General features: G+C 45.0%; 1 protein-coding gene across 1 annotated transcript in view; it reads right to left on the bottom strand.

The window, feature by feature from the left end:
- Positions 1 to 2,568: 2,568 nt before the first annotated feature.
- LOC148522942 (membrane-spanning 4-domains subfamily A member 4A-like) overlaps positions 2,569 to 15,306 on the bottom strand; it is a 50,318-nt gene continuing 37,580 nt past the window's right edge. The window contains exons 5-7 of the mRNA XM_088473581.1: positions 10,272 to 10,445; positions 4,844 to 4,966; positions 2,569 to 2,689 (exon numbers count right to left, since the gene is read on the bottom strand). Of these exons, the coding sequence (XP_088329707.1) occupies positions 2,582 to 2,689; positions 4,844 to 4,966; positions 10,272 to 10,445 (405 nt within the window). The 3' untranslated portion in view covers positions 2,569 to 2,581. The remainder of the gene's footprint in view (positions 2,690 to 4,843; positions 4,967 to 10,271; positions 10,446 to 15,306) is intronic.

The raw sequence follows: 15,306 nt of genomic DNA, 5'->3' as shown, positions 1-15,306 counted from the left end.
TCTCTTTTTTCTATTTTGCAATATTGCATTGAACAGACTCCCACCACTGTTCGCCAGTTGTTGCTATGCAACAGATGGTTTTCTTTTTGATTTTTCAATTTGTGTTCATGGTGTCATCCTCAATGTGATATGAAACCAAGAAATGCAACAATAAGCAAACTTGTTTGGAGGAACTCACAAGTTTTTAGTACTCACCTTTGAGTAGATGTTTATCAGCATTAGACATTCATTTAAAATCTGATGTTGTCAGTTTTGTGTACCATACAGTATTTATCTGAAAGCCAGATGGAAAGTTTGCAGTAGTATTTCAGTTTTAGTTACTCAATATACTGTAGGAGCAGTTTGTGTAAAAATTGATGGTACAGTATTAAAATTAGTGCCAAAAGATGAATGCAAAATGAAAAGTCAATTCCAGCCAATGGTACTGTATAATGTGTGAACATAAATTATGCTATGGATTAACATAAGTGAGAGTAAAAAAAAAAGATCAAAAAATAATACTTTTGTTAGCATTATTCACTAAAAAGACTACATATATATATATATATATATATATATATATATATATATATATATATATATATATACTGTACAAATAGCAGAAAAAATTAAGATTTAATACAAAAAGCAAAAAAAAGGATATAAAACCTCTCTTTTCTCCTTATAAAACAACATTTCCTAAACTGAACTGTACAGTACGCTTCAACACGTAGAATGGGGAGAGTTGTACCTGTGAGTGGATTATGTAGCAACTATAACAATGTTGGACACTGTTAGTTAAAGTATCCAAATACTTATTTGTGAGGTTATATAAACACCCAGGTTTTTTTTAGGTTGTCATCACTTAGACAGTCTATCAGATTTCAAGGGGTTCGGTAATTCATATAAATATAATTAAATATACTGGAAGAGGATCCATTTCCCTTTTTCCAGTTTGTGATCCCCAGGGAACGAGAGGCTAAGTGTTATAAATGTCAATAGTTTAACCTGTCACCTGTTTATATTGTAATTATTCCTTTGATTTTTCTCCCTTTCTGCTCTCCACCCTTCTCTTTTTATACTTGATTTTCTCTATCTTATACGTTTGCTTTCCCAGCACCATTAATTCATTGCCCTTTTCATATTTAATTAGTTTCCCAGATCCCCCCCAGTCATGACCCAACCTCATAGGAATGCATCACTTTCACGTTTGGTGAAGGTTTCCCGCAGAATCGGTATGAAATACCGCCAGTAAGTACTAACTAACCTAACCAAACCCCCTAACCCTAACCCTCCTTATGGGTGCCTAACCCTAACCTGCCCCCTCTAAGTGCCAAACACCAACCCCCCCTTCCCCGCTGCCTAACCCTAAGTCCTCCCGGGGGTGCCTAACCCTAACCCTCCCTCCCCCTAGCCTAACCCTAACCCTCCTGGAGGGTGCCTAACCCTAAGTCTCCCCCGGGAGCCCTAAACCTAACCCTCCCCCCCGCGGCTGTCCACTCGCAGCGCCCAGCATCCCTTCGATCGCGATGCGGGGCTCCGGTCTCCCGGCATCAGGGAAATGTCAGGCGTCTACATCTAGATGCCCGGCATTTCATCCCTCGCCGGGATATGACAGTCGGGAAGCTGGCTGCCGGTATTAAGGCAGCCGGCTTCAAGATTTTTTACCGTTTCCCACCTCTCATCACCACTGTTGTGGCTTCCCTCAGGTGCAGTGCGCGGCCAATAACGGTGCACAATGCTGCACCTCCGTTAGCCAGTGCAGGGGTTGCTGGGATTGCTTTGCAATTTGCAACTTCCCCATGTGGCCTCTAATCTTGGTTTGCCAGGGATGCTGTAAGCCATGTCTCCACCCCTGGCCCAGCCTCCTAGTCCTTGCCACACACATCCAAACCACTTACATTTCCAGCAGCGAGGCCTAACCTTATGGATGTGTCAGCATATTTACTTTGGTCAGTTAACTGCCGTGCGTCACATTTAGACATCAAGACACATGGATGTACACCAGGGAAGGGCTTATACTAATGTTAGCATAAAGACACAGACAAGACTGCAGAAAAAGACACAAACACGGATGAGACTGTGTCCATTTCAGAATCAGGCACTTAGGGTATAAAAGGTCAATTACATAGAGCAGTTACTCAAAGTCTTTTTAATATATATATATCTATATATGTATATATTTTTTTTTTTTTTCAAATTTAATTTTAAGTCAACTTACTCAAAAACAACATTAGAAAATGTATTTTATTCTTAACAGAATTCTTAATTATTTCATAATGTCCTCCATAAACTTATTAACTAGGCACAAAATACTGAAATTCATAAGAACACTAACTTTCAAAATATATTTTTTTTGAATTTTGTCAATCCCAAGAAAAAGTTTATTGTATCACTAACAAAATAGTCTGAGTCTGATTTACTAGATAATAGGTGTGTTATTTATGTTAAGAATTATTTAATAAACTAATCTGTTAGCAGAATTTTAAACATAAAAAAATGATGAATGACTGTTTATTCACATTCAAAATTATTTTTAAGCATATTTTTAATCTTAAAGCATAAAAAATAAAATAGCTTCCTCCATTATGATTTAAAGCTATTAGATAGTCTTGAAATATTGGATAGCAGGTGTTGGCGGAAATAAAGATGTTGCTGGAACTGTGGAAGGGTTTGTGGTGACCATGTCATTTTTCTGCATCATAAACACCTGCAAGTAAACACAACACAATATAGTCAACAATAAATAACTGAGAAATGAATTAATTCCATCTAAAATAACTGCATAAATGTAATGTTCACAGTATGTGGTAGCATGACATTATATGAATGGAACAACCTCTAGGGCAGTCTAATTTGTAACTGTGGAACAGAACCATTTTCATGTCCCCTCTGGTGTCCAGGAAAAATAATCTTACATAAATTAGGTTAAAAAGATGAGAATAACTACAACCTAACCGTATGGTCAAGGACTTAACAATCAAATTTTAATTCTTATTTCAGGGCCAAAGCCTTTCCTGCCCAGTAGTCTATAGGGTTGGATAAGTGATAAAAATAATGAAAAGTGTACAGATTCCTGAGTGCCAAGATGAAGACCAGTGTGAGGAGCCAGAACCCAGAAGGTGCAAGAGAGCGAAAGAGAAAGAGTAGTCTGATTGCCCACCAGGGCCAGACTGGCCACCTGGCACTTCTGGCAAATGTTAGAATGGCCGAAGGCCTGATGGGCCAGTCTGGTCTCAAAACCTGGCCGAGCAGCTCTATGGCACTCTGAAATATGGGGGCATGCCGCTAGGCCAGGGCGCTATTACTCGTGGCACGTCGCCTGTGATACTTATCCACATCCCTTTTGTGGTGAGACCACACCCCTCTTGTGGGCGCAATCACATGGGGAGTGCCAGGGCTGATCACAAGCCCAAGTCCGTCCCTGTTGCCCAATGACATGTGCAGTGCAGGAATGGAGGCACAAGCAAGCTATAGGCTGTCATACTAAATTGCTACTAAACTGAGAATGCCAGAATGTAGGAGACATCAGAGAGACATCAATAGAGTACTATGGGTCAGGTGTATCAAACAGAGAAATGCAATAAATCCAGGGCTAAAATGTGCCAGAATGGGGTTGGATTACATTCCATCAGTTGTATTTGGAGGGGGAATGATTTTTGCCTCTATGGCCCTGCACACAGTTTTAGCTGGTTATAGCCAATCAAGGGGATGAGACTAGAGACTATTCCATGGCTGGATTAAAATGTAAAGACTGGGGCAGAGTAATCTTTATTACAACAGCAATTCTATAGAATTCATGTTACTGATACAAATAGAGATATGCACAGACCACCGTGTTTTGCTTTTGGTTCTAGTCTAGATCTTCATCGTGTTTTGATTTTGGCTAAACCACCCTCAAGTGTTTTGTTTCAGTTTTGGATTTCATTAAACCATGATAAAAACAGCTAAAATCATGTAACTTGGACCTGCTTTTGTTCCTACAGTATTATTAACATCAATAACATAAATTTACAGTAATTTTCAGTTAATTTTGACCATCTAACAGCATCTAAAACCATGAGTGAGGGATTTAAATGCAATCTAAAATATGCAAGATCCGGCTTTCAGATCTAAGGGCCTGATTCAGACCCCCTCGCGAGTGCATAGCGGTCGCAAGCGGGCCGATGGTGGGCCATTGCGCACGCGCGGCGTGCGTGAGCCCCAGAGCGAGTGAGAAATCACTCACTCCAGGGCTCGCTACAAGACGGGGCCGCTGTCGATGTTGATCGACAGCTCGCTCTGTTTTGTAGGCGGGGAGGGGGGTGGCTGCACAAATGGAGGCGTTCTCGAAGGAACGCCTGCTGTTTGTGGGCTGCCCTACTGACATCACTCGTGATGTCAGTAGTGGACTTCCTGCTTTATTAGAGCAGGAAGTCCACTCAGGCTTGCGAGACCTGAGACTCTACCACAGGGTCTCGTCGGAAGCCCGATGGTCGCGATAATCGTGACCATCACCAGGCCAAACGCATACGCTGTGGGTGGTCACTCACAGCTGTGCGAGTAGCCTGGAGGCCGGTCAAAAAAAAGAATTAGGAATGCCCTTATTCAGAGTGAGCGCACGCAAATAGCGTGCGCCTCTGAATCAAGCCCTAAGTTCCAAACTTGCGTGAAGACCCGAGTCGGGATTCGGTTCTACTCGAAATCCCAAAGTGATCCGAGCTGGCACTAGGTACAACTCTGAACACCAAAGTTTTCACCCTCGCCGGGATATGACAGTCGGGAAGCCAGCTGCCGGTGTTAAGGCAGCCGGTTTCCTGATTGTATACCGTTTATACAGCTTAGTAATAGCTTTGTGCTAAACAATAGCTAATCTGTCTCTTACCTGGGTACTATTTGTTGGTACATGCGATAGGGAACAACATCCAAAGATGGAGACTGAAAAGGACACACAGAACAGCAGTAGATTTATCACCAGGAGAAGAAAATTAAGAATAGTTCCAGCATCCTGTGAACACAAAATAAAAATACTCATTGGTCATATTAGACTTGCTTATTGGTTGAGATGTAATCCATGTTGACAAATATAAGGATTTAAAAATCTCACAAGTCCTGTTTATAATGTTCTCTGCCACAGCAGTCAATATAAGATTTATTTTCTCACCTGGTTTCTGAACTCCACAAAATTACTGTATGCCACAATATGTTCTCTAACTGTACCGAAACATTACACGTAGTAAAAATAGATGCAGCAGCAGGGGTGTATCTATAATGGGTGCCAACCCCCAGGTCCAAAGGGGGCCCGCACCGCACACCCTGCACCCATACTTTGTATTACTTACCTCTCCGAAGTCCTGCGTTGGGTCTCCCAATGCTGTTCAAAGGCCGGAAAATGGCCACCGCTGTGAGGAAATCGCCGGGAAAATGGCGGCCTCGCCATTTCCCCGGCCATCTGCTCATGCGCAATAGACACTGGGCACACTCTAGTGCCCAGGGTTTATTGATTCTGCTGTGGCTGGCTAGCCACGTCAGTCTGCTGCCGGCCACTGGTGTGAGAGGAGGGGGCCCGTGTCGGGGGATGCACATGGGCCTCCTCCTCTCTAAAGACGCCCCTGTGCAGCAGATTACCAAAAATAGCTTAAAACTAGCATAAAAAAAGGTAATAAAGTGCTACAGTAAACAATAAAACTCAATAACCAGTCTTATGCTGGGCATATAGGAGTAAATTTACTAAAGTTTGATCTTAATCGATTTAAAATCAATCTGAATCACAGGTTCTCAAACTTGGTCCTCAGCTGCATGTTATCCCAGTCTCACAGAATCACAAGTGAAATAATTGGTTCCACTGGGGGATCTTTCAAAATATGTCAGTGAGTAGTGACTGCACCTCTGCACCTGGGTGACCTGGAAAACATGACCTGTGGGTGGTCCTGAGGACAGAGGGCCTGATTCAGGCCCGCTCACGAGTGCACAGCACTCGCAAGCGGGTCGATGGTGGTGTACTGCGCACGCGCGGCATGCAAGCTCTGGAGCGAGAGAGAAATTCTCTCGCTCCGGGACTCACTACAAAAGGGGCGGCTGTCGATGTTGATCAACAGCTCACCCCGTTTTGTAGGCGGGGAGGAGGGGTGGCTTCACAAATGGAGGCGTTCCCACCTGTGGCGGGGGGTCCAGGGTAGGAAGCTGACTGGGAAATTTGTCCACCTTTCTGGGCAGTAGCGTACGCAAAGGGGGTTTCTGAGTACCCAGACATCCTCTCTGACAGAGGGGAGAGCAACCACCGCCATGTTATTAAGCCCAGCCCCCTCACCCTAACCCCCCTTCCCCTTGCCTAGCCCTAACCCTCCCGGGGGTGGTGCCTAACCCTTAATCCCCCTGGGATTCCCTAAACCGTACTTACCTCACTCGGTCCCGCGTCATTCTAGATTCCGGCATCGGGATTATGATAGGCGTTGGTATTTCAACATCTATCAATAATCCCTAGCCGGCATTCTACCATGGGTATTGTGACTGGAGGCACATGACTGCATCCCGTATATATATGTCAGTGTATATACTAGAAACCCCCCTTAAAAATCCTGTGTTTGCCCCTGCGGGGAGCCAGGAGTTCCATCCAATTTTTGGGAGGCCCCCGGCCATTCCAGGAGGGTAGGCAAGTATGGCTTGTGGTGGTACAAGTATTGCTGCAATGCTTATTAAATAGGCTTTTAGAGTCATGTATCTGGAAACAGTCCTCTGTAAATCCTGTGATTGTCCCTGGGTAAAGCAATGTTTTACAGTTGCTGCAATTAAAACTGCAGGAGTGTGAAGCATTGGGGAAGCTGAGAACTCTTACATTTTTGAGTCCCAGAACTACCCGGGATTATAATCATTAAATCAAAACACACTGTGGATTGGGGATATATACTAATAATACTTACTTTATTGGTTCTGGTCGCATTATCCAGGCCTCTGAGCTACCCATAGATTTGATGGAGTCCCATGATGCAGTTGCTCTCAGTCACTGATAGGATGGAAGCGCACTGCATGGTGACATCATCACTGTGTGGTGTGCTCCCAGCCAATCAGTGACTTAGAGCAGCCACATCACAGAGCTCCTAACATGATTGTGCAGAGCTGTACAAGGCTTCCATATGAACCTGCTGCCATTACTAGAACCTGGGATGCCCCTGACCAGCAGAGCTTGCAAGCAACACGCATGATGCAGAGCATAGGTGCCATCAGAATGGACACATGGTAGGGCAGTGAGCAGGGCACCCAAATTGATATATTTCATCGTATTCTTTTTATTTTTCTGCTGCGGCTGCTTTTGTGTTGCTGCTGGAGTCGCCGTTGTAATAATATGAAAATTGTAGTATCAGTCTTCCCCTGGTGTAGTAGCCTACATCTAAATATCCAAGCCATGAGATGTCCACTTTTAGAGTCTATGCACGCTGTAAGACCAGATTCTTAACACACCACTATCGGTTCACCATCACATGCACCATCGACACTTGCACCAGCACAGGTGCAGATTCTCTGCCTGTACATGGCCTCTGTGGCTGTGCATCTGAGAATGTAGCCGCTATCATTGACACGCCTGCGACAGTCCCATAACACTCCCATAATACATATTATTTTTTACATTCACTCGGGAATGGCCATCACTTTGCCACCCCATTTCTGATACTGTCTCACTTGATGCGTTGTAATGTTTTCTGAACTCTTCGCACATGTCAATATTCGAATGACTATGTGAACATCAACATTGCGTTTGAATTGATTGCACCTCCTTGAATCAGACCCTATGTTTGACTAGGTAGTCTTCTTATCAAGTCCTTTTTACCTAACAAGCAAATGGAAACAGCAAATTTATGTATCAGGGCTATTTAGTAAGAGTCTAACGTAAGAAAGATCAGAGCATGGGCATAACTACAAGGGGTGCAGCTGCTATGGGGCCCAGAGCTTAGGGGGGGCATCTTCCTAGTCAGTTGCATGTGTTACATATATTTTTTACCATTGGGTGATACATAGGGACCCCTACCAACTTTTGTTATGGGGCCTTCAAATACTTAGCTACGCCCCTGGATCAGAGATATTTCCTGTATTAGGATAACTAATAGGGCAGATTACAGCTTGGCTCCATATCTTCATATGGCATTAGCTGATTTGTACTTGTGGAGAAATGAATGAAAAAATGGGATCTTACAATCCATCCATTAACACGGTCACTTCAGTAAAAAAGTTCCGCTCATGCGTAACTTTATGTCCGCAAATGTGCATCGTCAGAGCTTGCAATGAAGTGATAGTGATCCTATAAGTGGACAGCACATAAGTGCGTAATCCTACCCCTCACCCTAACCTTAAAAATATTGAAACAATATATAAACACGTGTTGACCATTTGAACATGTTGACCTTTTAACCCTGCCGTCCTTTTGCACTGTCTACCTTTGTCATTCTGCCTTTTTTGTACATGTCAACCTTTGTCCCTGTCGACTGATTGAATGTCGACCATTTGGTTTCGACCTATTGTCTGTCAACCTTTTTATTGTCGATCTTCTATCTCTGTGGTTCTCAAACTCAGGGCCTGATTCAGACCCGGTCGCAAGTGCTGAGCGCTCACAACCGGGTCGATGGTGGCCCAGAGTGCATGCGCACGACGGAGCCTGCTCCGTCGTGCGCATGCGCGAGACCCGGATAGCGACGGGCAATCCGTCGCTCCGGGGTCTCGTACCAAAGGGGGCGTGCTGTCGATGTTGAGTGACAGCATGCCCCCTTTGGTGGGCGGGCCGGTGGGAGTGGCTGCCCAAACGGAGGCATTCCCATGTGAACGCCTCCATTTGGGGGCAGTCCCACTGACATCACTCGTGATGTCAGTGGGAGAGATTTCGGCTCTGTTAGAGCCGAAATCTCTCTGGGGCTTGCGGCAATGAGACCCTACCACAAGGGTCTCGTTGCAAGCCCGATGGTCGCGATGGTCTTGATCATCGTGACCATCTTCCTGGCCACTCGCTATAGCTGTGGGTGGTCACCCACAGCTATGCGAACGGCCAGGAGGCCGTTCTAAAAAAAAAATAGCCCGGCCCTGATTCAGAGCGAGCGCTCTGTCAGAGCGTCTGGCTCTGAATCAGGGCCTCAGTCCTTAGGACCCCACACATTTCATATTTTCCAGGTCACCCAACAGGTGCACAGGTGTAGTAATTACTCACAGACACATTTTCCAGGTCAATCAACAGGTGCACAGGTGTAGTCATTACTCACTGACACATTTCCCAAGTCACTCAGCAGGTGCACAGGTGTACTCAATACTCACTGACACATTTCCCAGGACACTCAGCAGGTGCACAGGTGTATTCATTACTCACTTACACATTTCCCAGGTCATTAGCAGGTGCACAGGTGTAGTCATTACTCACTGACACATTTTCTAGGTCACCCAGCAGATGCACAGGTGTATTCATTACTCACTGACATATTTCCCAGGTCACTAGCAAGTGCACAGGTGTAGTCATTACTCACAGACACATTTTCTAAGTCACTCAGCAGGTGCACAGGTGTACTCATTACTCACTGACACATTTCCCAGGTCACTCAGCAGGTGCACAGGTGTAGTCAGTACTCGCTGACACATTATAAAATATATACAGGCTCTTGCTAATTATTTCACTTGTAATTCTATAAGGAGACCTGGAAAACATGCACTGTTTGGGGTCCTGAGGACTGAGGTGCTGATTCAGACCCGCTCGCGAGCGCTGAACGCTCACAAGTGGGTCGATGTTGGCCCAGTGCGCATGAGCCAGCTCGGTCGTGCACATGCGCGAGACCCGGATAGCGACGGGCAAGCCATCGCTCCGGGTCTCGTACCAAAGGGGGCGTACTGTCGATGTTGAGTGACGCCTACCGTTTGGGGCCGGCCCCACTGACATCACAAGTGATGTCAGTGGGAATGCTTTCGGCTCTGATAGAGCCAAAAGCACTCCGGGGCTTGCGGCAACGAGACCCTACCACAAGGGTCTCGTCGCAAGCCCGATGTTCGTGATGGTCTTTACCATCGCGACCATATTCCTGGCCGCTCGCTATAGCTGTGGGTGGTCACCCACAGCAATACAAGCGGCCAGGAGGCCTCTCTAAAAATTAAGATGGAAGGCCCTGATTCAGAGCGAGCGCTCTGTCAGAGCGTCCGGCTCTGAATCAGGGCCTGAGTTTGAGAACCTGTGTTCTGTCTGGATACACAATTTCATGTAACAGAAATCTACAATGGTCTAATTTCCAATGGGTAATACAGAATTTCATTAAATAAAAAAACATAATTATCCCTTTGACACAACTTACAAAATATCCATAGCATGTGCAATAGTAGTTGTAGTAGCTATAGTTGTTATAAAGGCATGAGTTGCAATTGTAGTCATTCATATTGTAATCCCTTGCTATATTAATGCCAGGTAGGATCATTGCAATAAAACTGATAATTATGCTGATGATGTTCAAGGAGAGGGAACCTCTCACCTGTACAGTATAGAGAGAGAAGGGAAAATACAATAAATACAATGCATACAGTACTTTATCTATCAGCAGTCCCATGTTTGACATTACAGCTCTAGGGATTGTGGATAATGTCACAGTTTCCACCAATAATTAGTTATGCTAAGATGATCAAATAGACAAAAGAAAGAGAAAGAAGACTCTTGTTTGGGGGCCTGCTTGTTGTGTAATAATTGGGTTGGGCATACATTAAACATATATTAATTAACAAGGGGGAATCTTGACAAGATCCTCCTTGAGTGCGATAGGTGCCCTGCTGCGATAATAAAAGCTTTTTCACAATAGCAGGTTGTTAAATATAGCAATAACATAGCAATTAAATGTTGCCAAAGTTGCATACACCTTATAGTATTTGCATAAACCAGAACCAATTCAATTAAGTAGAATGACGAATGACGTGCATGGAATAATTATATTGCATTAAATAAAGGGTTACAGTAAGTTCAAAATGTGTGTTTTTTGTGAAGACGAAGGGCACCCATGGGTGCAAAATGGACCTTAAACCCCTAGGCTACAGGACAGTAGTACATACAGCCAGCACCGTAGCAGGATGGCAGTGCGCTCTGTGCTGCACTGCCGCCCCTCTGACTCCCCCTCGCCCCCTCCTGACCCGTAAGGGCATACCTTTTAATGCGACCGTCGGGTGGATGGCGGGGACTTCTTTTGCGTTGCTCTCCTCTGCCGCTTGGCACTCCAGGAGGTCTCTTACTGCAGACCTCCGGAGCCCTGCAGGTAGCAGCCGGTGACCATCCAGGCTTCTGCCCTGTGTGGAGGCACCGGTCGCACCACCCTCCCTACAGCCCTGCATACAGATGCATGGATAGTGGAGGGTTACCTGGTTTCCATAACTAGCCAATGGTAGAGTTATAGGGTGGGCTTATGGGTGGAGTTACAGGCTACTTAGGCCAGCTTTAACAAGAATCTGCCTTTTCAGGTTTTTCAGTGTCTGGACCAGGTCTGTTGAAATCTGTGCTGATTGTGTTTGTGCTTTTACCTTGTCTTTATTCCTCTTGCCTTTTCTTTCTCTCTATTACTCATTCCTTACTCTTCATCTCTTTCTTATATCAATTCATACTTCATATCTGTTTTATTCCTTCCTTTACCCCTTTTATTACATTGATGACTCTGCATACATGGTGCTCAGCCCTAGTCCCGGCCTGCTTTGTCGAGTCTCTAGGGACTAGGACAGCGGATGTTTCTGCGGCTTGGTGCCTCCAAGCGTCCATTCGCATGACGAAAGCACACCAGCACGGAGTGTCCTTTGGGACTGTTTTGGTGGCTGGCACTGTGGAGGCTCTCTTGGCTCTGGCATACATCGTGCTAGGCATGGCCAAAACAGCAGAGGGGAACTCGGTGCAGGTCCTCACTGGAGGCGGGTGATGTACCAGGCACCTGCACTGAGTCTGTGGCTATGTTCAATGAAAGTCCATGTTGTGGGGGACATGGCTTAGCCATACTTCTCTTGGATGCTGGCCAAGGGCATTGTAGTGTCCGCAAGCCCTTTCAAGGGCATCAAGTGTCCCCAGTGGTGGCTGGTGGCATGAGCTGGCAGGATTGTGAGTCATCCCATTCTGCCATTGCTCTGCCTTGACATTGCTCGTGGTGACATGGGTGCTTAGGGGGTAAGGTGCGGGGTGAAGTTGGGGGTAATTTTGGGGGGGTTCTCTGTGTCCTGCGCAGTGGGTTGGAGCAGCTGCTGTGGCTCCTTCTGCTACCCCGAATGTGGGGCTATTGCTGGGCTTCTAGTTTCGGTAGTCAGGGCCTTGACCCCTTTTCTCTCTACCCAGTCACATGGGGGCATGGCTAGGGGTGTGGCATCTCTGTCATCTCTCACTGAGGACGTTCTCTCCCAGTTTGCTCCTTAGTCATGTAGCTAAGTAGTAAGTGTGAACTGTCTGTCTCTACTGCCCTGCCTCCCACTTTAGTTCATTAGGGAATTTATTCATAAGGGTAAATATGCTGACGTTTTTTACCCTTACTACCAAATATTATAAATCCTTGGCTGCTGCTAAAAATAAAGTTGGAGTGGAGGAGGATGTTTACAGCTTCCATATGGGCTGGTTTCAGGGATTCTATAAGTTCGCGGCTTGCTATTTGAAGCCATGTCCAGGGAAGGCCATGAATGTGGTGTGCTATTTGCACTTGATTTATTGTTTTTTCCATTCTTCGTGGGCCCAGTATGGTGTCGGTATGATGAGGAGTTCCTGTGTATACAGAATGGTCATCAGATTATGGCTCCAGGCTGCAGGGATGTGGAGGTATGATTAGAAATCACCCAGCAGTTTTCTTCTCTGGTTGATGGGGTTGATGCATGTCGGGCTGCCATTATGGCTACTGCTGCTCTAAAGCTGTGGTTTCTGGTTCGGGTAAGGGTTGTTGCTATGCCTTCAATGATAGCTCCTGCTCAGCAGGGCGCAGTGTTGTTTTTGTCAACTCTATCTCCACTTGGGTGCCTCCTAACATGTCCTTGATTGTCCCAAAATCATACCCTCTGCACCAGGCCCTAAGCCAGCAAGCAAGGGGGGAGCTAAGTAAGACTCCATCTCTGGTCCTGGTTGCCATAATTGCATTAGTGGTTGAAGTGGTATCCAGTACATGATTATACTGACTTTTTGTTGCACAGTTTTTCTGAGGGGTTTTGGCTCTCAGTTTCTGGTTTGGTGATGATCTGATATGGAGTTGCCACACGTTGCTTCACACCATATCAACTTCTTCTGATTTGGTACTCTCTGTAGGTGTGGTGCCTAAAAAGACATCAGAGAAATAGTGCTTACATTAGTATCTGTCTTATCCGGAGAAGTCCTTGGTGTATGACGACATACCTGCTGACATCTTGCAACTGGTACTATGATGCCTAGACTGTAACATCTGTTTTATTGTGCGCCATGTTCCGGGGGTACAGAATTCACTGTATCTTATGAATTGTCCTGCTTTCAATGGTACTGAGTTACTGTAGGTACCTTGCCCCTGCTGCTGCTCTGGTTGATGTATTATGCCCCTCTCACTGTTGGCAAGTCATCTCACTGGATTGGAGGGTTTAGCGGTTCACTCTATTGCTATGGGAACTCCAGGGTAGCATGGAGTCAGCTGGCAGGTATTTCCTTCTTTTTGCACTTGCAAGGGTAGCATGATATCAGTACGAGCTTTTTGCTAAGTCAGGCTCTGAAGGAGTGGGCAGGCATGGCTCCAATATATTTTGATACAGGTGCCCAATTATTCCTGCACTCCTGTTATATTTGGTGTAGGCCCTTCTGTCAGTTTCCTCTTCCTCCTACAAGTCATGTCTATTCTAGTTTGCCTTTGTGATAGCCATTCACAGGGCTTTTTACATTGGTGAGCTAGTAGCTAGCTCTAAATTAGCACTTCCCTTGTTATTGCATTCCCATGTGTTTATAACCAATATGGTTTTGTGCTGGATGCTTCACTCTAAGACTGATTAGCTGGACATGGCTGTTTGGTCCCTGTGCTGACACCACATTGTGCCTGGTGCGCCTTCCAAAGATTTATGTGTTGACCTGACTACCGGTTGAGAGTTTCATGGTTGATGCATATTGATGGCTCTACGATTACCATCATTCATTTTCGATGAGTCTTTCAGAGTTGCATCTGGTTTGTCCCCTCAAGATTATGGTTCATCTTTATTTTAAATAGGTGCTGCCACTGCTGCAGCTTCTCATGGACTTTTGCTGTCCAGAGATCCAGGATCTTGGACGTTGGAAGTTCAATGCATAAAAAAATGATAGTCAGGTCCATAAATATTGGGACATTGACAGAATTTTCAGATTTTGGCCTCTATTCACCACCACAATGGCTTTGAAATGAAACAAACAAGATGTGATTTAACTGCAGACTTTTGGATTTAATTTGAGGGTAATTACATCCAAATCAGGTGAACGGTGTAGGAATTACAACGGTTTCTATATGTGCCTCCCACTTTTTAAGGGGTCAAAAGTAATGGGACAAACTAAACAATCCTAAATCTAACATTCACTTTTTAATACTTTGTTGAAAATCCTTTGCAGGCAATTACAGCCTGAAGTCTGGAACGCATAGACATCACCAGACGCTGGGTTTCATCCCTGGTGATGCTCTGCCAGGCCTCTACTGCAAATGTCTTCAGTTCCTGCTTGTTCTTGGGGCATTTTCCCATCAGTTTTGTCTTCATCAAGTGAAATGCATGCTCAATCGGAATCAGGTCAGGGGATTGACTTGGCCATTGCATAACATTCCACTTTTTAGCCTTAAAAAACTCTTTGGTTGCTTTTGCAGTATGCTTCGGGTCATTGTCCATCTGCACTGTTAAGCGCTGTCCAATGAGTTCTGAAGCATTTGACTGAATATGAGCATATAATATTGCCCGAAACACTTCAGAATTCATTCTGCTGCTTTGATCAGCAGTCACATCATCAATAAATACAAGGGAACCAGTTCCATTGGCAGCCATATATGCCCACGCCATGACACTACCACCACCATGCTTCACTGATGAGGTGGTATGTTTTGGATCATGAGCAGTTCCTTTCCTTCTCTTCTCTTCCCATCACTCTGGTACAAGTTGATCTTTGTCTCATCTGTCCATAGGATGTTGTTCCAGAACTGTAATGGCTTTTTTAGATGTTGTTTGGCAAACTCTAATCTGGTCTTCCTGTTTTTGTGGCTCACCAATGGTTTGCATCTTGTGGTGAACCCTCTATATTCACTCTTGTGAAGTCTTCTCTTCATTGTTGACTTTGACACATATACATCTACCTCCTGGAGAGTGTTCTTGATTTGTCCAACTGTCGTGAAGGGGTTTTTCTTCACCAGAGAAATAATTCTTTTGTCA

This window comes from Taudactylus pleione, unplaced genomic scaffold (assembly GCF_031769625.1).
Source record: "Taudactylus pleione unplaced genomic scaffold, aTauple2 ptg000136l, whole genome shotgun sequence".
Lineage (NCBI taxonomy): Eukaryota > Metazoa > Chordata > Amphibia > Anura > Myobatrachidae > Taudactylus > Taudactylus pleione.
The sequence above is the reverse complement of the archived record's forward strand: the minus strand, read 5'-3'. Positions and strand labels throughout refer to the sequence as shown.